General features: G+C 41.6%; 1 protein-coding gene across 1 annotated transcript in view; it reads right to left on the bottom strand.

Annotated features, from left to right (window-relative positions):
• The window catches only part of BRIP1 (BRCA1 interacting helicase 1), a 94,656-nt gene extending 68,839 nt beyond the window's left edge, over positions 1–25,817 (bottom strand). The window contains exons 1-13 of the mRNA XM_054287437.1: positions 25,714–25,817; positions 25,024–25,135; positions 24,497–24,691; positions 24,108–24,235; positions 23,496–23,630; positions 18,091–18,381; positions 17,424–17,645; positions 16,925–17,124; positions 14,068–14,200; positions 13,410–13,561; positions 13,155–13,326; positions 12,904–13,041; positions 12,091–12,252 (exon numbers count right to left, since the gene is read on the bottom strand). Of these exons, the coding sequence (XP_054143412.1) occupies positions 12,091–12,252; positions 12,904–13,041; positions 13,155–13,326; positions 13,410–13,561; positions 14,068–14,200; positions 16,925–17,124; positions 17,424–17,645; positions 18,091–18,381; positions 23,496–23,630; positions 24,108–24,235; positions 24,497–24,691; positions 25,024–25,135; positions 25,714–25,806 (2,133 nt within the window). The 5' untranslated portion in view covers positions 25,807–25,817. The remainder of the gene's footprint in view (positions 1–12,090; positions 12,253–12,903; positions 13,042–13,154; positions 13,327–13,409; positions 13,562–14,067; positions 14,201–16,924; positions 17,125–17,423; positions 17,646–18,090; positions 18,382–23,495; positions 23,631–24,107; positions 24,236–24,496; positions 24,692–25,023; positions 25,136–25,713) is intronic.
• Positions 25,818–26,062: the final 245 nt, after the last annotated feature.

Below are 26,062 nucleotides of genomic sequence, written 5' to 3'. Positions count from 1 at the left end.
AAAGTCTGAGCTCCCCGAGGGAGCAGCATTGATCTAAAAGCCTTTTCCCTGTGCTTGCTCCCAGGGTTTTCTCTGTGAATAAACACTGCCTCAAATCCAAGTGTGTCTCCAGTGGGCTGGAAATGTGTTTGAAGGGTCAGACACAAGTTCTACAGGCAGGCAGGCAGCACAAAACTCCCGAGATGCCAACAGGAGCTGGGCACCAGGAGCTGAGCTGGGGCTGGGCACCAGGAGAATTTCTGGGAGAACAAGGGGGCTCTGGGCTGATGGGAATGAAAGGGGGCACTGGGACACAAAGGGGGGGACTGGCACTGGGATGGAGCCCCTGGCACCCCAAAGGGAGCCCCTGGCACCAAACAGGGCTCTCATCCCACCCACCAACACTGAGAGTGCCCCAGTGCTGCTCTACCCATTGCTCTGCAGTGTTTGTATCTGGCCAAAACAATAACAGGTGGCACAACCAAAGAGGGTTTTTGTTTGTTTGGTTTAACTCTGAGAACTCTTAAATTCAGAAACATTGTCAAGAAGAAATGCACTTCCCTTGCTTTGCTACAAAATGTTTCCCACCATTTGGGCTGCCTGCAAAAAAATCCAAGCCCAGGTTGTTTTGTATCATGGAACAACCCAGACTCCACCTGCATCAGCTGCACCCTCTGTTCCTTTCAGTGAAAATAAATACAAAAGTTAAAAAAACCCCCATCCATTCTGACAGGTCCTTCTGTAGGTGGAGGCCATCATATTTTCCACTGGGGCAATCTCCGCTGCTCCCAAGCAGAAACTCTTCACTTTGGGGAAAAAAAAGATAATTTACAAAGAATTTGCCAATGTGGAGTCACAGGATCACTAATTCATTCAATTTTCACCTGTAGTTAAAAACAAAAAAACCAACCCAAAACAAAACCAACAACAGCAACAACAACAAAAAAAGGGCCCTTGAGGTTAAAAGTGAACAGAAAGGAAACAACACAAAAGTGAAGGAAGAAAGGAAACAGGAATGAAATGGGAATAAAAGATTGAAGGGACAAGAACAAGGTGCCTGGAAGGATTGGTGTGAAAGGAAAATTGAGTTTCCTTCCAAAAATAGGAGGGAAAATATTTGGGCTAACTATCCAATAAAGCCTAATGTCCATTATCCCAATGTCTGAAATCACTTTTTAATAGTTCTGGGGTGCTGTTCCAAGCAGCACCATGAAAAGCACAATGTCCCTCCACAAGAGCAAAAGGGATGAAAAGCAAGCAAAGAAACCCAACCACATTTATCAAAATCACCAAAATGATTCCACACTTTGGGAAGGACTAGAAGAATATTCATTCATCTCTGGGCCACAAGCCATTTACCCAACTGGCAGAAATAATTTACATTTCACCTTTTCTTCTTCTTAATCACCCCACTCACTTTTCCAAAGGTCATTTTAATCATATTTTTCACAAAAAAAAAAGAGAAAAGCCTCAGTTTTGCTCAACACCCAGACATTGGCACTGCTCTGGGCTGGGGCTCCAGCAGCCAAGAATAACTGAGGCCATTGAATTATTTAAAGCAGTTGTTTGCACTCAATTAGATTTTCATGAAAGGTTAAGCAAGAAACTGATTCACAGCCCCTCCCCATGTTTATGGGAGGGTTTTAACACAGGAAAAGTCATTTGAATGACTGAGCCAATGCAAAATATAAACTTTTTTTCTCTAAAAAAAGGTATTTTCATCTTCAAATTTCATTCTCTCAGCTTCTAATTCTAACAGATTTAATTTCAAGAGGATGTGAAAATATCCGTGCCAAAATATTTCATTTTTGAAATAAAATTTAATTTTAAAATAGAGCTTTAAATTCCCACTGTTAATAGGAAACTGGAGAGAAATATTAAACATCCATATATATACACATGCACAGGGTAATAAAATAACCAAAAATAAATTGATTTAATGCAGAATTTTAATGGAAACAGGCCACACAAGGATGTTATTCTTATCAAGGAGAGGCTCCAGCTGCTTTCTCCTGCACATTTCCCATTTATTGCACCAGAGGCATCACCAGCAAAGTTCTGAACCCGCCTGGTTCCCTCAGTGCTGATTCCAGATGAATTCCTGCCTGATTTCCCTTCCCAAAGAGCCACAGAGCCTCTGGAATGAAATGCTCCATAAGAGCAAAATAGAAAATACCAAAAAAAAAATTAAATTATTAATCCAAGAGGCTGTGCAGGGGCCTGGAGCCATGTCAGACATTTATTCTGATATCTTCCATTTCTCCCAGAGTTCTGAAGGAAGATCACAGAGACTGAGTTGTGCTCACAGGTGCTCAGGGAGTCCCAGCACTGCTGGGAAAAGCTGCTCTGGACTGGAACTCTCCAGCACTGTGCTACTTCACATTTGTCTCTTCATCCCTCCATTTCTTCACAGCAGAAAATGAGTTTGAAGGATAAAACTTCAAACCATGGAGGTGGAATTTTCAAGGCTTTCCCTGGAAATGGTGTCTTTCTATATTGAGAAAAATTGTACCCATTTTCTCCAGGACAATTTTAAATACACCCAAATATTTAGGACCAAGAATGGTGTTGAGATCCCCACATATGGTGGGAAATGTGGGGTAAAATCTGTGCTCACCCACACACACACCGCAGGGGAAATTTAAAAAAGGAAAGAATCAAAGAGATAAAGCTGCTGTGCAACTCAACCAAACGCTGAGCAGGGTGAAAATCTCTGTATTATGAGTAAGGCTCTGATCTCCATGTGCACACCCCAGCACAATAAAAGGTGAATAATTCATCTGCATTTTCCAAGGCACAGTGTGCATCGCTCAGCTCGGGGACTGCACTGCCAGGATTTCTCTTTGGGGACAATGACAAAGTGTGCTCAGCAGCAGCAACCTGGAGCACTGAAGTGTGTTCCATGTGCCATAAATCAACCCTGCAGCCACAGGATGTCTCTCTGGTCCCAACATACCATCAATTTTTCAATAAGCCCCTTAAATAATGGAAAACGTGAACGGCGACAACAGTAATGAAAAATGAAATGTTTTGCACGCCAAAGACTTCACAAAAACACTGTTAATATCTTGCTTCTGCAGCTAAAGAAGCTTTTCATAGAAATTTTCTCCCCAAAAACCCAACATGTTTGCTCCCCAAAGAAGCTGGAGAGGTTTTGTTCAGGCTTTGAGCTCTGTGGCAGCTGGTTAGGAACAACCTGCTTCAAACCAGGCTTTCTTTTGTGGTTTTAAAATTAACCAAGACAAGGAGTTCTGTGTTCCAGGAACTGCTTGTACATCCACCCTAGGCTATCATTACACCTTCCCATCCCAGGGAGGGAAAACCCTTCATGCAAAGAGAAAACAAAAAGATTTTTAAAAGGAATGGTTTAAATCCTGGTTTGGAATAAAAAGCAAAATGATGAACTGGTCATGGATGAAGTCAGAATCTCCACTGCTGCTCCTCCCCAGCCAGAAGCCAAGCTCAGTCATCTCTGACCTCTTGGTTTTTTCAGAATAAAGGGGAAAAACAATCCAAGGCAGCTCCTGGCACTGGGAACCTGCCCAGGGTGCCAGCTCTGAGCTGCCTCTGCTCCCTTTCCATGCCCAACAGGAAATGTTTCATGTCCTCCACCACATAAATTAGACAATTCTAAATAAATAAATCAATTAATACATAAATAACCTAAGTATTTCTTCCAAGTTCCCATCTCGATCCCTTCTCCCTCCTTCCATTCTGTCCCCCTAAAACAAAAAAGTACAAAGAAAGAAATAACAGACTTTTTTTCTCACCTCATGATCCAAAATTGGAAGTAAAAGCTGAAAATGAAGTTTGTACTGTAGCACATTGCAAGTTATTTGTTTTGAAATATTTTTGCCAAATATTAGCCCATTACTGAGCTATAAAATCCCAATTCAATCCCTTCTCCCTCCTTGCATTCTGTCCCCCTAAAAAAAATTAAAAATTAAGAAATAACAGACTTTTCTGATTCTTAGGAAAATAATTTCTCACCTCATGCTGAAAAATTGGAAGTAAAAGCTGAAAATGAAGTTTTTACTACAGCACATTGCAAGTTATTTGTTTGGAAATATTTTTGCTAAAAATTAGTCCATTACTGAGCTATAAAATGAGTCAAAGTGCAATGAATACTCTTTGGAATTCATCATTCACTAATTAATGTTCTCACACACTAATTAATGTTCTCACACACTAATTAATGTTCTCACTTGCTTGCCCTATCAGAAGGTAAAACTGAGGGATGATTTTTCTCTTTTCTAAGATAGGAGTTGTTGGCTCCCAGACCTCCCAATGATGTCAAATTTCTCTGAATTTAAAACCGCCCAAGAACTCCTTTCAATACATTTCATATTCAGCTTCTTGTATGAGCTGTTTCACTGCTGATGCAGAGCATGCTCCTGAATAAATCCTCTGCAGTTATTTCCTCTCATATCTGGTGGTTTTCACACTTGAAGGAGTCACATCAGGCACTGAATCTTTCCCAGACATGGCAAAGGGACCACGAACTCTGCAGGTTGCAAAGGTTCAGGACATTCATGTCAGAATAACTGGCCAGGACACACCTTCCCAAGAATGATGCTGTTTGTGGATATTATTCCCTGTTCACAGCTGCTCTCCCTCCCTTTCATTAAAATCTCCTGAGGAAAAGGACATGTTCACTCTGTTATTTACTGTTAGGAATCCAGAGTGCAAACTTCTTGACTGTGAAAACTCATTTTCAATGCAGTTCCTACATAAATAGGAGGAAAAATATGCAAGCAGCAAGTGTTAATTACAAGGGAAATTGGAGCATGTGTTAACGAGCTACAACAATTCAGCTTGCAGCACTTTGACAGTCAGAGCTCAGAAGTGAGAAACAATAATAGATTTTCTGTTTATTTTCCTGATGCTGTCTGCTCAGGGTATTTAAATTACCAGTGCAATAAAATATTAAACTGCCCAACTCTCAGGGTGTGAAATTCACAGGCCAAACACTCATCTGCCAGCATGGCAGATAATTTTTTTAGACATAATATCCAATAATCTGCCACGACTGTCGCTCCGGATTGGGTTCATGTGCCGAGCAGCACCAGGAGCTGCTCTGTGTAAAAAGCAAATGCCACAGGGCACCTGAATTATTGCACAGCCCTCGCTGGTCAGCACTGCAAGGCAAGGACTAAAGGAAGCCATGAGCAGGGTGTTTGTGCATTTTCTGCAGCTGCAATTCAAAGAGAGCCAAGGCACAGGTGGGGATCTCCCCTGGGCTGAGAGAAGGTTCCAGAACAAGGAGGGACACAGGGAAAGGGCTCAGGGCAGGGACAGCACAGAGCTCCAGCCCCAGTGCAGCTGCTGGGGCTCTGCACAGCACCAGGAGCCACCACAGGGCATTGCTTTCATGTCACCTCACCCGCAGGTGCAGTCACCCAGAATATCCACCTGAGTGAATATCCACCTCTGCAGCTCCTGGGTTAATTCAGTCACACGGAGCCAGCTAAGGATGCTGCAAACTCACACCACAGCCTCAGAACATCAGCCACAGTGAAAAAAACAGGATTTCCAGAGGAGGATCTGTAGAGATTCTCCAATTACAGTCAACCACTGGAAAATATATTTAAAAAAAAACCCAGGAACAAGAAAATGTTTCATCCCAGAGACTGAAAACAAAAAGGGATAATCTTGGAATGTGCAACATCATCCCTTCCCTTGAGCTGTCTCTGACACTTGTCTGACCTCCTGAGGAGACACCACAGTTCACAAAGCCACCTGGAAACTAACTAGGAAAAAAAGAATAAAAAGGACAAAAACTTTTCCTTTGCTCAGGAGCTCACAGAGCAGCACAGGAACAGTCCCAGGGAAGGGGGAGGAACCCCCACAGGCTCCCAGGTCAGCTCCTCTCAGGTCCCAAAGCATCTCTAACATTTGGATTGTCTAACTCCCTAGAAATCAGGAAAGCCCCCCATAACTGGGCTGTACATCCATGATCCTGTCACACTATTTAAGAAGGGAAACACACTTAGCAATTATCCAGATTGTCAGTTATCATCTCCAAAGAGAAAATTTTATCTTGGCCTGCTGTTGGCAACCAAGCAGTGGGGAAAAAACAACCACAAAAATAACAAAACTCACACAACTCAAGGTCAAAAAATTCTAAATGAAAACCTTCTAATAAATCATTAGAGTTAATGATATCTTTAATGAGCCAACACCTCAGTTACTCCTCTGCAGAACCCAGCACTGTTCTGGCTCTGAGTCTGCTGCAGTTCCACAAGAAATGATCCTGCCAGGGTGGGAACTGCCAGCTCCAGCTGCAAATTTCATTTGGCACAGCTGGACTGAACTGATGACATTAAAGATAAATATTAAATACCTGGTTATACAAAAACTCTCATTGCAATTATTTTTGTATGGAGTTAGCATTCCTTCTGTTCCTGTTTTTCTCTATTTGAAGCAATTTCTCACCAGTGCCCAAAGCAGAGAAGTTGTGAGGGAATGGTTAAAATCTTCCCCCTCTCACAGGGATTTTTACAGAAATTTCTATGCCCAAGTCAATGGGAAAAGCAAAGTGTAGACTTCAGGAATCACATGGAGATTTACAGAGCTCTTGGAGCTCTCAGATAATTGTATTTCTGGATGACTGTGAGAGCCTCAATAGCCAGACAGTTTATATGACTGATATTGAAATGATGGAAAATAGAGAATTAAACTGAAAGTAGATACTGCATATGATTAATGGGAACAAAATCCCCCATAAAACATAAAGAAGCTGAGATAAAGTTCAAAAGGAAAACTTCCACTGCAGGGGAAGAGTAAAAAACAAGCAATGAAGAAATAATATGGACAAGTAAAACGAAATTCTATCTACATTTATTAGGTGCAAATGTTGAAATGAATAATTTGGGAGCCATTAGAATGCAGCTTTTTTTAAAGCTCATTTTCCCCAACTCATGGCCCACCAGACAGAAATCAGTGCCCTGAGATTTCCAGCAGAGGAAGGACAAAGGACACTGGAAGGGTTTTTCCTTCCAAAGAAGAATGAAAGCCCAAAGGGTCCCTGTGGTGTCAGAGCCCCAAAAGAACTGCTGGAATTTGCAGGGCCCTGCTCAGCCCAGAGTGCCAGGACAAACCCTCAGGGGTTGTTCAGTGACTCCTCCCTCACCCTGCTCTGTTTTAGGCTCAGGTTTGAGGCAGGAGGGTGCCAGGAGCCCGTCCCTAAAGCCTCTCCAGCTTTGGGGTCTCTCTGTGTCACAGCTCCCTGGCTCACACAAATGAGGCTCCTGGAGCAAGAGAGAACCTCTCCCTTGGGAGCAGAGAGCAAATGCTGGCCAGAAAGTGAGCATCATTATTAATTTACATTTATTTTGTAACTCACTCCTGAAATGCCAAACCTGTTCAAAGGCAGCTTCCTTTCCATGCCAGGGGTGCTGGGCAACATCTAAAACATCTAAAATTGGGTGACACCTTGAAACATTCTTGTTTCCTGCAGCATTTTAAGCTGTAACTGCGTCAGTTACATTCTCTAACACTAAAATTATGCACAAAGTTAATGCTGATGTAACTTGAAAGAAGAAATTTCTGTCATAAATGACACAAACAGATCCTTATACCCAGCAAATATTTACACACAGGAGTAAATCTCTTCTTCAAAGCCTTCCTACAGCTGTCAACAGGAGCATCAAGGAGATTATTACTCCTGATGAAGCATTTACCCCTGCATATAACAGAAATATCCAACAGACAAAGTTCAGCATTTTTATGGAATTTAGATAATTCCTCAGAGCCCCATCTGTGGTGCAAAGAACTATTTTCCTATTTAATTTCAAGTTCACCTTTTAACTGCACGAACCTAATGGTTTCCAATTATTCCTCTGCACAGAATACAAGCAAAAAGAGGCTGTGGAATGTTTCTCTCTTATCTGGATATTGTCATTTTACTGTCTCAAACTTCTAAAAACAAGCTTTTGGCTGGGGAGGAAACCAGCCAGCATCAGACCTAGTGGGGAAACCCTGCACTTGCTCAATGTCTGTGGCTCTTACATAGTTCCAGATGTTCAGAACATTAATAATGCACTAACTCAAAACCTCTTTTTGAAACTTTAGAATGTGCAAATTGCATTAAAACCTCTTTGCCCTCATTAATGGTATTGTTACAATCCCAGTACTCTGGAAAATGTTTTTTGGCATTTGTTTAACTTTGTGATATTGCCATTTACTCATTTTAACAGCCAGTGTTCAAATCTTAATGCTTTTAATAGGCTGGGCTAAACAGACTACCATCCTTTGGAAATTTATTGAAGTAATTTATTAAATAAGTAAAAGTTGTCTGAAAGAAGCATTGCCTTGTTTTATTGATGGCAGGAAAAATGGGTTTCTTACAATTTATTTACAAACCCACGTTTCAGGAAAGTTTTAGAAATGAAAATATTGTCTGTTCAGAGTTCTATTCATTACTGAAACAAGAATTTCTACCAATCTCATGTATCCCAATAAGAAAAGGCTCTGTGTGAAATGAAGAAGAGCCAGACATTGAGAATTAATCATGAAATGAAATCCCTCCCTGAGCCTGCCCTACCTGAGGGTGCCACATTCACCTCAGGCCAGTTTAAACCCACGTGGACACAGCCAGAGGTTAAACTGAGCTGATTCCAAATCCTTGCCCTGAACCTGAACATCCTCAGTCTGCTGAAAGCAGCCCCACGCTGCTCAGAGTTAATTAATATTGTTAATTCCTGCCTGGCTGGAGCTGTGGGAGGGTGCCAAGAATGGTTTGTCAGCACAAGGGCAAACAACACCTGCTGAGAGGGCTGGGCAGGTTTGGAGGATACCTGACACAGGGACAGGAGCTCCAGCCCAAAGGGATTTGCTGTCACCCAACCTTGCTGCTCCCACTCCTGAAACATCACAAAACATCTTCCCAGAGAGCAGGGAAATGGGATGGGACTGACAGAGCTTCCGCTCTCAACCTGCAGCTTCTGAAGTCATGAGACAAATAAAAACTGAGCATTTTTATTTACATTTTCTAAACTGTGAAATTCAGCGTTTCTTTTTGCAAGTGGCAAAAGTTGCTGTGTGTCATCACTACAACCTTACCCCAAAATTCAAAGTAAGCAGCCAGTGCAATGCAGCATGAATCATTTATATGCTAATTTATGCTAATTGTGCCACTATTCCATGATCATAGTTTGGGTTGCAAGGAACCTTTGAATGGGATCCAGTCCAACCTCCCTGCAAGGAGTTCAGGTTTTCAAGCAGAGAATTGTTATCAGTTCCTAAGTTTTCCTGTTGAAAACACTCATTCAAACCCTTCCCAACTCCAACTGCACAAATCCTGCTTCCAAGTGATGCCTCCTCAATTAGCAGATCCAAATTAACCAACAATGCCTCAGAGAACACAACAAACCAAAGCAACATTAACATCATTGTCCAAAGCTTCTTCTGCTTAAAAAAACCCCACTAAGAAAGGTCAGTTAATTCATCATGATGGATTAGCACTAAAATTTATAAGCATTAGCATTTTTCTCCTTGCTGGCAAGGCTGACTTTGATATGACACATATTGAATGAATCATCCAAGATGCAGGCACCAGGCAAGATATATCTTAATGCAGACAGGTTGGCAACATGAGCCCTAATGGGCTTTATCTTAATCTTGTTTAAAAGCATCTTAGATTTCTGGGCAATCTTTTCACCTTCTGATATTCTCTTTTATAGAGTGGTTTTTTGCTGGAGTTGCTACTGATTTTCACATAAATGCATTTTTGCTGCATAGTATCACCAGTTTTAGGAGCCTTAAAAATGATGGAGCTTTGGAATTTAGTGAATGTTGAGATCAAGCTGATTTTTTAAAAAGTCAAAGTGCCACAACTCCAACAATGACATTAAAAATTTCCATGTTGTTTGTGAATTTCCCCACAAGAACCATCACAGCTTTTCATAGCAGACACTTATCAAATGTGGGCATGTACAGCTGATGGCTCTTTGCCCATCCATAGATTTTCCTCCACTGTATTAATTCCATATATTTGCTATACATATATTTTAAACAGTCACTCTTCAATTAAAAATATATTTATTCAAATACCTGATTAAGATAAAGGGAAATTTCCCTACTATTGTTTTTTTTCCGCATTCACATTGCAGGTAGTAACTCCAAACTGAAATCCAATGTACACACCAAACTAAATTCCAGCTCCATCAAATTACCTGGATAGAAAGTACTTAAAATTCAAAGCATTGTCCTCAACCTTCCAGACAGGAAAAAAAAAAAACCTTTATTTGTCACTTACTCAAAATTTGAAGCCTCAATTCATAAAACAGATTGAGCCATCAAAAAATCTGCTTAAATCATAATAGTGAGGTCCATGACCATGTGGATTAATCAGATCTTGACAGCCTTGAAAAATTCCTTTGAAGGCTGCAGCTTTCTAAAGAGAGGCAGCAATTTCCTGTGAAAATCACTTTTGAAATGCAAATATTCTTTATGATGATGAAAGAAAGAATACTTTGTTTTCCCTGTATTAATGTGCTTACATTATTCTGTATTTCCAACATATTAATCTCAGCCTTAAAGGCAACCCAATCCCAAATAAAAGCAGTAGGAAGAAAAAGGGCACCCATAGAAAAATATTGGCAATGTGATTTTAAAATATCATCCTTCAATTGTCTGCAATTTCTATTTATCAATACCTTGCTGGGCTCAGGGAGTGCTGCTCCAAAGAACAGAACACTCAGTGTGTGCAGGGTGACCTTTCAGGGAGCCAGAAGGGCAGGGGGGGAAGGCTCCAGAGCTGGCCAGCAATTGTTTTCCTCCTTTATTAAATGTCATTACAAAGTCTCTGTGTACTTGCAATTCACATTACTATTCTCATAAAAACTTTCATAAATATTTGTCAGGTCTGGAGATGGAAGATCAACCCTCCAACATGACACACTTGGAAAGACAATGCTGGAAACTGAAAGATGCTCCAGTTAAATTCTTAAATAAATTGGAGATTTCTTGTAAGATCATTTCCTTTGCATGGAAGTGCAGGGTTTTGTGAGGTTAAATAAATTTATGGTCAGTAATCTGCTTTTTTCAGGGGCTTCCATTACCTGGTCTGATGTGGTCACCTAATGGTTACTGGCAGGAATTGCACTTAAAAGACATCCAGGCAAGACACAACCCCCCCTCTGCAGCCTGCCAGTTAAATGATAAAAGATGAAGGGATTGTAAAAAAAGAATAAATAGCTTTTATTTCATTTTGGAAAATATTCTCTGCTTAGGAACCTTAGGGATGAGCAGTAATGTCTGAAATTCTATATCCAATATGCTGGTGTTTTTAATCATTTGGTAGGATTTTTTTAGAGGTCTTTGTGTTTTGTCTGTTAAGATGATTTTTTTAAAATCATAAATAATCATTTAAAAATTAAAAAGTTACACCCTTTCAAGCAGTACAGGAAAAATGAGTATGAGTTACATAATTATCTTGCAAGTTTATATTCCTGTTCCTGACCATAAACAACAGGAACAACAAATAGAGAAGAAAGCAGAACTACTGGGAGATCCAGATTAACCATAATTAGATAACTGTTGTCAGTGAAATTAGATATTACATAGTTTGAAATGGAGAAATTTGATTCCTTTCAGCCAATGTCAGTGAGCAATTCCCCTGGCTAAAGAAAAATACACTTCAATCTCCAATGCAGTGAAATGGAACAAGAAACAAGGAAGGAGAAATTACCTGGATGAATTCTGCATTCTGGTAGCACAGAAAGAACATGCAAAGACATTCCTGCTGCTGATTTATATAGAAAGTATCATTTCATGATGTGATTTTTAATTTTTTTCTTAATAAACGATTTCTAAATCTTCAGGGAAACAACACAAGGAAAATGTATGGATCTGGCTGGTTTTATGGTAATGCTAATTGAAATGATTGACTGTGTTAATAGGTGCATCTGTTGAGAAAAACCAAATATGTTTGCTCATGAAAACAAACCTGAATGCCAAGAAATAACAATACAATCCCCCTGTGTTAATACATTTATTTGATAAATATTTCTGTATATTGATGTATAAACCACAGCGCAGAAAATCACACAGTGCATTTTCAAAGTGTGTGTGGTTTGAGGGGAAGAAGAGCAATTCACATTTCCTTACCTTATAGGATGGCAAAAAGCACAAAATTCCTTGGCCAAGTGTCTGACAGACCGACAGCAGCAGGGCTCCCACCTCATCCTGGAACTCGAAGGTTTCGGTGTGCTGGAAGGTGGCACAGAGCTCCCGCCCGCTGGGGCCGGTGCCCACTGTGCCAACCCACACCTGGGGGCACAGGGACAAGGTTAAATCTGAGCCAGCCTGGAGAAACCTCAACATTTCATTATTGATCCTGCTAAGCGTGAGAGAAATGTGCTGGAAGGTGGCACAGAGCTCCCGCCCGCTGGGGCCGGTGCCCACCGTGCCAACCCACACCTGGGGGCACAGGGACAAGGTTAATCCCAAACCAGCCTGGAGAAAGCTCAGCAGGATCAATAATGACATTTTAAATGTGAAAAAATGTGCTGGAAGGTGGCACAGAGCTCCCGCCCGCTGGGGCCGGTGCCCACCGTGCCAACCCACACCTGGGGGCACAAGGACAGGGTTAATCCCAAACCAGCCTGGAGAAAGCTCAGCAGGCTCAATATTGACATTTTAAGTGAGAAAGAAATGTTGAGATATTTGTTAAATTCATTTTGGTACTTGAAGCACAGTAATTGATATTGCTAACAGCCATCTCATAGAGCATGAGCAACTTTTCCAGGGAAATGTGTCTAAAATTGCCTCTTAATTCATTTAAAAATGTCATTTTCCATTGCATTAAGCCAAGCAACAGTCTGGACCTCTCTTTTAACTGGCAGAATGGGTTTGCCATCACTTTTATTTGGTTTTTGCACCATGGGCAGCAGTAGATGGGAACAGCCCTGGCCAGCTTACCTGGGAATTCCGGATAACGTGATTGGCCTCCAGCTGAATGGAAAACTTCACACCAAGCTCTGAGGAAAAGGAATCCATGGGAGAGAGAGTGCCTGATGTCAGAACAATTGTTCTGACTTCATTTAAGTCAGAAAAAGCCTAGGTGGGAGAAAGAAAAGCAGGAATTTAGAAGATCAATGCAATCCCTTTCAGATCTGACGTGTATTTGTTATCACTCAGATTATTTTATCTTTTCTTCACACTCAGCTCACCACAGCAGGGTTCAAGCACCAGAAGTTCAGCATGTGGACAAGGGTTTTCTGCCTTGAACTCTTTTTGTGCTTGGGCCTTGGGAAGAAGGAACTTTTATCTGCATCATCACGTTGGTCTTCAGTCATCCAGGTGTAAGTTTGTTGTAGAGCAACCCTGTAATCATCTGCAAACCTACACAGAGACAGAAATATCAGTAAAAACTACAATAAAGCCATCAAATTGTGAGCATTCAGCTGATAAATGTTAGACCTGACCTGCTGTTCTCTTTGAAGAGACAGGAAAGGACCATGAACAGGCCTTTGAGCATGATCTGTGCTGCAGGGCTCACAACTGGCACCTCAATAATTTCCTCTCTCCCATGCATAGAAACTTTTTCTTCTTTTTCCAGGACAGCAGCAAGATGTTTCTGCAAGAGGCAAATTCCATATTAACAACATTTTAAGTGTCTCCTCAAAACCAAAGTTAATAGAGATACAAGACTGTCAGCTCACTGCTTTAAAAGTTCATTTAAAATAAAGTCAGAGGGAAAGGGAACAACACTTTCAATTTTTAACAATGGTTTTAACATAACTGGCTTACACAGAAAGGAGGGATAAACTTGAAAATAGGATAAAAACATTTCAACATTCAATAAAAATGCAGTTGGATAGAAGAGGCAAAAATATCACTGGCTCAATGGTTCAATTTAAATAACTGTATGTGAGCAATTGTATCCTTCAAAACATTGCTTCTCCACTAATTCCAGTAGCTCGAGTGGGTTACTCCTGGTTTTCATCAGGAATCCTTTTCAGACAATTTTCAGTATTGCAGTAAATGAAAAACCTGTTTCCATTTAACTTCTGTGCATTTGGAGATGTTTAACACCACAATATTATGGATGGTGCTGCTCATTTATACAGCACACAACATTACCTGTAAAATGGGGAAAGTAATGCCAGTTATTCCCATTTGGTACAGAAAGTTGAGCATTTCTTTGCCACTCCACACCTTACAGGCACTTTCAAAGGCTCTCTCCACCAGCTGCCCAGAGCTCTCCTGCAGCCAGCTGAAAGACAGAAGAAGCACAAATCATTTCAGCATTGATTTGAGAGATTTAGAGACACTTTGCACGTACAAAGCAAACCTCAAACATTGCACCAGACTCCTAAGATGATGATAAATGTTTTGCTACATGTAAGGAGAGAGATTCTGCTTTTCCTTTCTGCCTGTTTTTCACTCTTCAACTCCCATGGAACTGTTTTGGATGCAGCTCATTGAAATGAGAAGGAAATTTCTCCCCACATGTTTATACTTCATATAATAGATAATAAAGAAAAGGAATTAAAATGTAATTTCCTCTTCTGACATGTCAGCCTCATTCAAGCAAGACTTCTGCTGCATATCTGAATCCACTCATCACTGCTCCAATTGCTGCAGGTTGGTTTATCCCTGTCAACTGCTGACTTTCCAATTAAGAACCAATCCTGAGGCATGAAATGAGCACTTTTCATATTTACACAGGGAATGAAACTGGGGCAATAGAGAGTGCCCATTTACACCTACCCCAGGTACTGGCACTGCTGCAAAATGAAGCAGAATTATAATTGTAATATAATGCAAAATGGGATTGATTGAGCTAAACATGGAGAGCATCTCGTTTGTGGCAGAGCTGGAATTTTCTGAGTGAGCCTGTCCTCCTTCACCCCTGCAGCACCACAGGCCCTGTCCATGGTTAGAAAAGCAGCTCCCTCCCTCTCTCCCAGGAAAGGCTGGAGCTGTCTGCTCCATCAAGAGGCAGGAGGCATTGAAAGGACAGCTGTCAGTGCTGCAAGAGCTCAAAATATTTACCTGCAAAACCAGTTCATCATTAGCAACTCAAGAGCAAGGCTCTGGGACTGCTTCAGTTCTACATTTCCTGCCCTGTCACCATAAATAATCTGATCCACGGAACAATTAAAATATAACTTCCCTTCTGCCAGGTTAAATGCAAACAAAGCCCACCAATGCTGCCACAACAATCACTTCCTTGGCTAAAATTTGCTTTATCTCATTAAGGAATGGTGATCACTAAGACTAAGGCCCCAGTTCCTCAAATGTAACATCAAAAAGACCTGGAATTGAAATCAGGACAAGGCCCCTGTGACAGGAACTAAACAGATTTCAATGTGTAGAACACTTCAGGAAATGTAAAATGTTTCCCTGTTATGAACTTCAAACACCATCACATACTTTTGAAATAATAAATACAAATACAAACTTAACACAATGGCCAAACAGCACCAAAAATTCCTTAAATTCTCAAATAAATTCCATCTAACATTAAAGCATTTACTTGCAAAGCCTGTTAAATTATTTTTAGAGCCAAGCAGGAAGCATAAATAAAATTAGCTTGATTCCCAGAAAGATTCTCTCTGCTTTTGAAGTGAAAATTGCTGTATGCAGTATTTCCAGGAAAGGAATGAATGGATGTTGCACACATGCCTTCAATTCCAGGAAGAGTATTTGCCGCTTCCCTCAGTACCAAAAAATGCCCGTGTTGACACAGCATGTTCCATTGCCCACAGTGAGCAGCCCTGCTCAATGTGCAGCAGAGCCTCCCCTGGCCCAGCTGCAAACTCCTCCCAGAGCTCACTGCAGCACTGTGGCACCAAGCCCATCCTTAAGTGCTTTTTGGAATGAGGGCCCAGGATCTTTACAAGTGAAATAAGATTATTTTTTTTTTTCTAGCTCCCCATGCATTTGGCAAAGCCATGGCACTGTGCAGGTGCATTTTACCTGTTACTGCCTATTTACACCCAGTCCTCTGCTTTCCAGCAGCTGCTTTTCATGCTGCTGGCAGATTTGCCAAGACAATCAACCTCAGTTTTCCTGATAAGGTTAAAAAGCTTGAGGCAATCAAATCTTCAGCCATGCTGTTCTTATCTTTTACTGAAGTTTAACATTTGAAATACCCAAGGTAGCAGAACTGGCTTCTGCCAAGCAGAAAAGTCCCTTGTCTCTGTGTGACACAAACATCAACTGTGAGCAGGGAGTGAGGATGGGAGAGTGAACTCCTCCCGTGCTGCTGCAGCAAAATGAAGATTCTGCACACACTGGAGCAGAGCTCAGTTAACTGCAAAGCACTTGTAGCTTATTCACTTTTTTCTGCTGACTTTGATAACTCTACTTCACTCAAAAGACTTTGCCCTGGACCTCTTGTTTCCTCCTGGGCTTCTGTCCATTTGCTTTTGTTACATCCCCTCTCAGGATTTTCAACTTCTGCTCAGCTCTTCCCCTTCCAGGAAGTTGTTTCCCAGGGAAAACAAAGGGCATGACTGACAAATTCACTTTCCACTAGGAAGAATTCAGTTGATTCCAATCTGATTCCAAGAACAGATTCCAAATATTTTCTGTCCAAGGCTCTGAAAGCATTCTATAAACATTAACTCATTAATTCTTTGACAAAATAATGCTATTATTATTTGTCAAATAAGCAAACAAAGGTGTGAAATACAAAAATTCTTCTTATGAAAATTTTCATACTGAGATTTATAAACAGGAGTCCAAAAAAGCCCCATAAAGAGCACAGGACTTTTCAAAAGAGAATTTCAATGTTTCCATGTGAGACCAGTAATTTTTTTAATAAATCAAACCCTGTGGAGTCCTCAAATGAACATAAATCAATCAACAGCACAGTTGTAAGTGTACCTTTGCTGCATTTTATCTGATGTGACAGAGTAACTTATACCATCAGATCTAAAGGTAATTTGCTAAATATTAATTGATAGAAAGCAATAAAAGGTTGCCTTACTTGATCAAGGAGCAGCAGACAGCTCGGAGGGGCTCGTGGTGCTTCTGCCTGATGCTGTTGCTGACCATGAAGTCGAGCTCCTCGCGGGCAGCGCGCAGCTGGCTCTCGGTGACCCCGTAGCTCACGGACTCCCGAGCACAGTCCTCAATGTTGTGGGCTTCATCCAAAATGACTACTTGGTCTTTTAGGTTAATGTCCATCTAAAAAAGATAATTATTGTCTGGTGAAACAGAGTGAAAGACATGAGAAACAGCAACTAATAGGAGCCTGTTAAAAAATGGATATTCTGCAGCGCAGTGCAAATGAAGCTTTTCAGGTTTTGGATCAATTTTCATAAGCTAGAAAATATCCAAGGGAAAAAATCCCCAGGAGTTATTTTATAGACAGTATTTTGGACATGAATGGGATCTCAGCTGACCACAGAAACAAAACATTCAGTGGATAATTCCTTTTAAATTCTTCTTTTTACCTTCTTGCCACTCGTCCCCAGTGTACTCACACTGTCCCGGATCTGTGGGTCCAGCAGATAGTTGTAGGGACAGAACACGATGTCTGCCCCCACCATCAGCTCCCTGGCTGCAAAGTAGGGGCAGGCACGAAGCTTCCTGCCCAGCCTCACCAGGTCCTCAATGTCCCAGGCCTGGTACAGCCCATGGGCAGGCTGCAGGGCAGGCTGCTCACTCAGCTTGTGAACACCGTGGTAATAAGAGCAGGACTTGCCCTGAAAGCAAACAAGGGCACAGACTTAGTGGGTACAAGAAATAACAAAAATCAAACAGGCTAAATCTCCCAAAGTTCCATGCATTTGGTGGTTTCTCAGAAACATTTCTAACAGCTGCTCTTTATGCCAGACATTAACAGCTCATGTCATGTAAATCCATGTTTCTAAATGTACATCAATAAAGGACACTTCTTTCTTCTTCATTTATAAACCCAGATATAATTTAAATCTTATTACACCATTAACCTGGCAGTCATAAATCTTATCCCTACCACCATAAGTTTTTACAGTGTATCAACATTTTCTAACAATTAATATTTAATTTTAATGCCACCAGGAGGTATTTAACCAATATAATATAAAGAAGTAAAAAATATTACTCATTCCAGCTGTTAAATCTGACTTTGTTTCATGAATGCTCATTTTCTCAAATCAAATTACTCACATGTTTTCCTTCCAGCAACTCTACACACATTTCACTCCTGTTGCCACTGTTGGACACCACAGGATGAATGCAGGTGTAATCCCTGCTGGACAGGATTGTCATGGGCACACAGGAATAGGCTGTCCTCTTCAGCTCCCTGCTGATCTGGCTGATTTGCTTGTGTGTTCGTGTCCCAAAAAAAATTTTGGGAACGCACAACCGATCTCCGTTCTCTTTCTTCTTTGTGTGACTGGGATCTTTACCTGGTTCCTTCCCAGAAGCACAGGAACACTCAGTGCAAGGGCCAGGAGGCTGCAGAGCAAGACAAAAAGATGATGCACAAAATCCCACTGTGAGATGAATGTGCTAAATCTGCTGATGGTCTGCAAAGAGCCCTCTGGGGTAACTGCTTCAGTCACCAGGGCTGCCCATCAAGCTGCAACAAGTTCTACAATGTTAAAGCATCACATCCTTGTGCCTGGAAATTTCTAAAAAAAACTTCCAGTGATCACAATTTTATCATAACCCAATCAGAAAGAATTATTAATCCAGTGGAATATTTACAGACATGAATAATGCAAATGAAGCTTCTCATATTGAAGCTCAGGACACTCCTGTTACAGAGCAAGAGTCCAAAACCTTCAATGAAGAAAACCTGGAACAGACATTCAAATTAATTTTTTTTTTTTTCCTTAAAGACAGTTCAGGGACTCTGTGTGCAGATGAAACACTGCACCACACACTCTCCATTAGAAACATGTTTGCTGTGCCATTCTGCCAAAGGCCATTGAGTAACCAGGGGAATAAAGGAAACACAGGGAATAATTCTAAACAGAACCTAATCCTGTAAAATATTTGTGAAAAGCCATTTTTGTTCTGCCATCAGAACATTAAATACTGGAACAACTGACATGAAATTGTCACAATGAATTTGAAGAGCCACACAGGAAACAAGGAACTCCAGTGTAACCATGTCCAAACACACCTCTCATGGAAAATAGAGAGTTCTCCCAGAGCCAGACAGTTTGTACTGGGCTCAGGTGGCAGTGCAGGTAACAACATGCTCACTGCAGCACTCCTCCCTGCCTTTCATTGCACCAGTAAGATTATCCATGACAAACAAATGCTAAATCATGCTGTCTGTTACACCACAATCCTGGGGATCAAGCTGTCTCCAGCTCTCACTGCAAGGAAAAGCAAATTCGTGCTCCCCTCAGCCCCAGCCAGCCCTGTGTGCCATTAAATATGACAATACATGATAGAAAGCATGTAAATGTAACCCTCAGAGCTGCCACTCACTGGGATAAAAGCTTCCCTGACGTGCCAAACAAACAGGCCTCAGAGCAGATAAAGTTACAGCCATGCTGGAATTGTTACATTCCCCTCTCAGGTTGCCAGGACCGGCAGATTTCATTACCCTGTGCTGCCACATGAAATAGCCAGTCCCAAATATCCTGCCTTCTATATTGAATCATTACTTATTCACTGCCAGGATAAAAAGAGGAGTTATGAATGGGGCTCTTGTCAGCAGGCAGGCAGCAAACAGCTGACACATGGTATAGGTTACATATGTGCAGGGCTCACACCAAAGCCCCAGTGCTACCTTGATATTTCTATCACTTACATTCTGCTCTGCTCCTGGAAATAATGAAAACCACGTTACCAAGCTAAAAATTAATTTAACTGAAGCAGTGACTGTGTAGGGCCTTGAAGAATATTTCTATCTTTTAATTTTAATCCAAGTCAGATTGTGTTTTCAGAGGGAAAAACAACACACAGGACACCAAGATGAGACTTGACCACCAATATTTCACTGCTGTGCTAAGCCAAATAAAAATAATTGAACAATATTAGGTCCCATCAGGCAGCTGTTTTGCCAGAGTTCTTAGAACAACAGGAAAATGCAGCTCAAATTAATATATAAAATCATGACCAGAAGGTTCTATGATGGGCTTAAAATACCAGATATTATTCTTTGCATAAAAACGAAATAAAGTGTTCTTATGTGTGAGGCTTATAAATTACAGGATTTTACAGGTGGGATTAAAAGTTTGGTTTAAGAGGTTTGGGATTGGTATAATACTGGCATTAAGAAGCACTTTAGCCATTATTCCAGTACTAAAATGTTACCTTTAACTTTGAAAAAAGTTTTATGTTCAAAAAACACACAAACCCACAATACTGAGCAAGTTGTAAACTCAGGCTGATTTTATAGTGAGTAGTTAAGAAATAAAAGTGCCTGCAGTAGTCAGAGCATTTCTGAAAGCCACAGCCACCATTAGCCCAAATACTTTAATAAATAAAACCTTTTTAGGAGGACCTTCATAATGAAGAAAAACTTTAGAAAATTGGTTAAAACACAGTTTAACAGTTGAGTTCCCCATATTCTTTCCATATTACTCCAGTGAGTCAACTTGCATTAGAATCCTTAAAATATATCTTTAAATTTTATAAAAGGCAAACTATTTTAACTCTGTATTTCTCCAAGAACCAACTGTGGATATCTTACAGCAACACCCAATGTGGTGTTCCTCTCCCATTCCTGCAGCACAAAGAAAGAAAACTCTCCATGAACAAGGGGTTTCCTGGGCAGTGTTCTCTCCAAGCACAAATTTTTACACTCATACCACAGAGTATACCACAGTTAGGATATAACAAAATTAGAAAATGTTTCAATTTATCTATGAAGGAATTAGGGGAGAGCTGATTAGAGACAACAGAATTGTATTTCATAATACCCTCTGGCTTCAGAACTAAACCTGTTTTCAGCTGTTGGAATCTGAAAGAGGGATTTTCATTTGGGAGAGGGCAAAAAAAAGATCCTGCTGTACTTTGTGCAGTATTTAATCAGAAACACCCAGGAACAGATGCCATTAGAGATCAGATATCAGCCTATATGGACCTTAGGCTAATGCAGCTTGTTTGGACTTCTGTCAGGGCTAGATAAACCAGCCTATCACATCAATATTTATATGGCAAAAACGTGGAAGTCCGATTAAAAAAGGAATAATCGAGTCCAGCAGCCTGTACTGTGTGTAAAATAGAGCTAAACAAACACTGGGGCTGTGATCTTTGAAACACAAAGAGGTAAGAGGAGTTCTTCATATCTCCAGCTACATTTCCCACTTACAAAGGCACCTGAATGCTGCAGCAGTGAATGTCTCTTGTGTGAAATATCACACAAGCACAATCTAGGCAGATATCAGCAGTGACATTAGCAGAGCTTTTCAGCTGCTCCTTTGGAAGCTCTCAGAAAGCCAAGTATTCTGCTGCTGCTGCAGCCTCTTGTTTAAAGCACACAAAGCAGCTGTTTATCCTCCCCAGTCACCAGCAGGTGAACCCAGTTCAATATTTATCACAGGCTTTCACAGATCACTGCTAACCAAGCAAACGTTTTAATTAAGCTGGAACTTGCTTCAAAGAGCTCATTGAAAACGTCAATCAGCAGGAAAAGGATCAGGTACGGTGTCAGGTGAGAGCATGTAATACAAATCCACAACTTTCTTCATCCCATCGTGGTAAATTAGCCCATTCTGCAGTCCAGACCCTGATTGTAACAGGCTGCCAGTCCCCTGGAATGTGTAACAGAAGTCACCCAAAGCCCATTGTGCAGGTTGTAAGCAATATGTTAAACTGCAATGGGCTAGCACATTAAGACAGATTCTTTTCACAGTTGTTTTTTGATACCCCAAGTGTTTGTTACACTACTCTCCATTTACTGTTTACTTTCTTTCCCTGCTGCAAATGGGGATTCCTTAACCCAGCTGCCCCAGTTTCTCAGGCCATATGCTCTGACAGAAGCAATCAAGAGAGTACCTGAGGTTACAATTTCCCCTTTAAACTCACACTGGAGCTGCCCTCCCTTGCAGGAGTTAATCCAGAGCTGGATTCCCAGGCTGGGAGTGAGATCAGCTGGGAGCAGCTCTGGGTGCTCAGCCACATGTGCAGGTACTGGATGCAGCAGGGCTGGGAGCAGCTCTGGGTGCTCAGCCACATGTGCAGGTACTGGATGCAGCAGGGCTGGGAGCAGCTCTGGGTGCTCAGCCACATCTGCAGGTGCTGGATGCAGCAGGGCTGGGAGCAGCTCTGGGTGCTCAGCCACATGTGCAGGTACTGGATGCAGCAGGGCTGGGAGCAGCTCTGGGTGCTCAGCCACATCTGCAGGTGCTGGATGCAGCAGGGCTGGGAGCACAGAGCACCTCTCATGCCCTTACAACCACCAACCCATTCTCCCTCCTGCAGCATAAACAGGACTTGGTAAGAAACTGAATCTGCTTTAGGCAGAGGAGTGAGCACTGTAAAACACAGGATACTCAAAGGCAGCTTGCCTCAGTGAACAAGATAATGCTGTTATCAATTATTGTATCACCCCAAACACACAGTCCCTCAGGTGAGTGTTCAACAGGAGCTCTGCTGATTTCATTCCCTAAGCCACACCAGAAAAGCATTTTTATACCCAATACCTGTGCTCTGATGCTCTTCCTGTTGTAAACTAAATGCAGTTAAGGCTCACAACTACTAATGACAAATCAGCCTTTACTTTCTGCAATTTCTTGATACCAGACAAGTTCTCAGTCTGCTAAAGGAAAAGCTCATCACAGCAAAATAACACCTTATTCTGTCATCCTTTAAAAGAAACTTAAATAGAAATTACCCCCTTTTTTTCTTCTTAGGTTACTTCTTTCTAAAGATACAGCAAACAGCAGATTGTTTCGTTTTCAATTTTCTGCTAGACAAGAAATTTCTACAATTTCTACAAGTTTTAAATCAAATTTTTCATGTGCCCACACCAAAGTACAAAAGGAAATTTTACAATCAGGAAGGACAAGAGCTCTTTTTATTTGAAAATGAACAGCACACTCTGGTGGCCTTTGGATTTCCAACTGCCAGCTGAAGCTCAGTGGCACAGAGCATTTCAAATCTTACTCAAACATCTACAGAGCTCTCCAAAACTAATAAAAACTACCTCCCATCAAATGGCCTACAACACAGACTCACTTTTTAAGGAAAATATTTAGCTCCCAGTATCTTACAGTAATCCTGTAGCTTTTGGTTTCCTTTGGGGTTGCTACATCACACCCTGGCCTCTCACACCCAGCCCTCTACTGCCTCACACTCCCTCTTCTACTGCTTTTGCCCCAACAAACATTTATGTAAAATCTATTTTCAAACAGTAAGAAATGCAGAGAATTGCCCAACAAAGCTGCAGAAACAGGTGCAACATGTAACTTAACTTCTTATGTGATACTTCTGCTACAGAAAGTGGAAATAAAAACCAAAACACTGAGGAACCTTTGCATTAGCTGCAGTGTTTGCTCAAACTTCATTAAGCTGCTTTTCATGAATAGCCCCTTCACATAAAACATTGTTTTAAATTGTTCTTGAACTAACACTCCTGGTGTAAAAGATATTTCTGAATTACTCACTGTTTGGGGAGAACAAGTAGTGGTTTTCATGTTTTTTTCAGAGTGAACAATCAGCTCTCCATTTTTCCTCTGATGATAAACCTCCAGAGCATCAACCAGCTGCACTCCTTTAGCAAGGCAGTGACGTTTCCTCACCTGCTGGGGAAAGCACCAGTGGGGAAATGCCCAGGGCACAGGGATGTGCTCACACTGGCAGCCCTGCTCCTGTTCCAGCTGAGTCTGCTTTAGTAACTGGCCATCAACAGCTTAACCAAGTCAGCCACACAAGTCATTGAGGAAAGCTATCAAGTTTTAATTATAAAAGAATCTGTAGTTATTGCTGAACTTTTCTGCTTTGCTTTCCCACTGTTCCAAACCTACAGAAATCACAACACCATCAACTGGGAATAAATGTATTTGGGGATATAAATGTGAAAGGTTTTAGGACAGGGTACAATGAGCAATTTAGTGCAACAATGGACTCCTTTGTAACAAGAACCAATAAAAATGAACAAAGCCCTGTCACTAAACTGTGACTGTGATGTGATTCACTCATTTCCCACACCCTCCCCTATAACATTAACTGGATTTGAGGGTTTGCCTGAGCTGCACCCAGCTGATTTCACTGCTCACCTGCTGCTCTGTCTCTAAAGGACGAATCCTCTTCCTGTCCACCTGGAAATCATCATTCTCACTGGCATGAAGGGATAATTTCTTTTTGGCAGACAGCTTTGAAGCCAGTGTTTCACTTTCCTTACATTCTGTAATTAACAAAATAGAATGGATGTCCATTACTAGGGATGCAATAAATAAGGGCAACATTTTAAAATGTAACTACTACAGAACAGTAACTGCTAGAAGTGCTATAAATTATATGGTGCAGGAAACAGTGTTAATTTCTAGACAGATTAAGCACTGTATACAGATTTCATGCAGGGCAGAACCAGGGCTGCCACTATGATGGTCAAAAACCATCCCTGGCCTAAAGCAGCAGAATTGGAGCTGCCTACAGATGAGGTTACCTGTGCTTGGCAGAGGGCTCCCAGGTCTCCTGGAAGTTCCTGGCTCAGGATAACTGGCAGAACAAGGAGCACTGGGAGTCCCACTCGCTGCAGCCTCGCTGCTCCTGGCCTGGGAGTGACACCTGCAGTGACAGGGTGGGGATGGCGCTGCCTTCCTGTCCTCCTTGTCACACGACGAGCTTGGCACTGACTTCTCTGGGGGACAAAGTCATTTATCTGTCACTAACAGCACCATGAGGATGGCAGCTCAGTGCCAGTCAAGCTGAACCAGCTGTGGTCACCTCTGCAGAGCTGCAGGGCACAGGAATGAAACACCTCCCTCCTCCCATCAATCCACACAACCCACGAGGATTTTCCTCCATTCCCTTCTGGGACCTAAGCCCAGCCCAGCATTCCTGCTCCACACTGCCATTAGGGCAAGGTGCCAGTGGTGGGCGCAGACTGAAACCAAATGTTTAAGGGCTGATGAAAGCCAATAATTATTTTATATTTTGTAACAAAAGCTGTGCAGACACTCTGCCACTCACCATACAAAGCCTGCTGCCATGATAATGCAGAACAAAGTAATGCCAAGCTTTTGCCACTTCCTGTGGGGCTCTCCAGCAAACAGTGCTGCCTGTTATTCAAGCCTTTCACAATCTTCAGGGGGAAGAAAAGAAACAGAATTAACAGAAAACAAAGCAGATGTGTTTAGCTAATCTTAGCAATAATGGCCTAATGTCCAGCCTAAACTTTCCCTGGCACATCCTAAGGCTGTGCCCTCTTGTCCTGTCACTGGTGAAAACTCTTAAAAAATGTTTAAATATAAATGCAACAATTCATTTAGAAAAGTGCCCCTAAAAAATAGAAACTTCTTGAAATATTACTGTACATAATTCTTCTGTTTAGATAACGGGGCTTACTAAATCATTCCCCACCCTATAAACCTGAACATTTGTATATAACTGTAATTACAGCATAGCTGGATAATCATAAACACCCTTACAGCACAAGGAACTGTTTCTGGGCATAAACGCTCCCAAATCCAAAATGTACTTCACCACTCCCAGACACTGCCCAGCACAGAGAGCACTGAGTGGTTACCACTGAACTTCAAGATACCACAAGCTCTGAATTTAATGTGTCACCTTTCTGAACGCTGGCAGAGATTCTGGAACTCCAAATACTGGCAAGCACAAGCTCTGAGTGTGGCAAATGGCAGGACAAAGGGTACTCACAGCGTTCATCATGGCCAGCTGGGAGGGGTAAGCCTTGCAGGGGAACAGGATCTTCACCCCCCCAATGGTGTATTGTGCCCCCTCAGAAGGCATGGCCAGCTTTCCTCCTGCAGCTTTCACACTGCAATTCAAATACAGCATTAGTGACTCAATGCTAGCAAACTATAAATAAATAAAAACAACGTGAGCTGCACACACCAGTTCAGATTCTGTTAGACTGGAGATAGAACCCAAATCCATGCAGGAAAAGTATTTTAGAATATTAAATGTCTAAAACCAGCCAGTTTTTAACTCTAGAGGTCCATCAGCTTGAACTGAAAGATGTCATAAACTACAAACATAAAGCAGC

The sequence above is a fragment of the Melozone crissalis genome, unplaced genomic scaffold (genome assembly GCF_028551555.1).
Source record: "Melozone crissalis strain CALT ecotype California unplaced genomic scaffold, PUWL_Pcris_2 ptg000057l_1, whole genome shotgun sequence".
Classification (NCBI taxonomy): Eukaryota; Metazoa; Chordata; class Aves; order Passeriformes; family Passerellidae; genus Melozone; species Melozone crissalis.
Note: the sequence above shows the minus strand (reverse complement) of the source record. Positions and strands in the feature narration are given on the sequence as shown.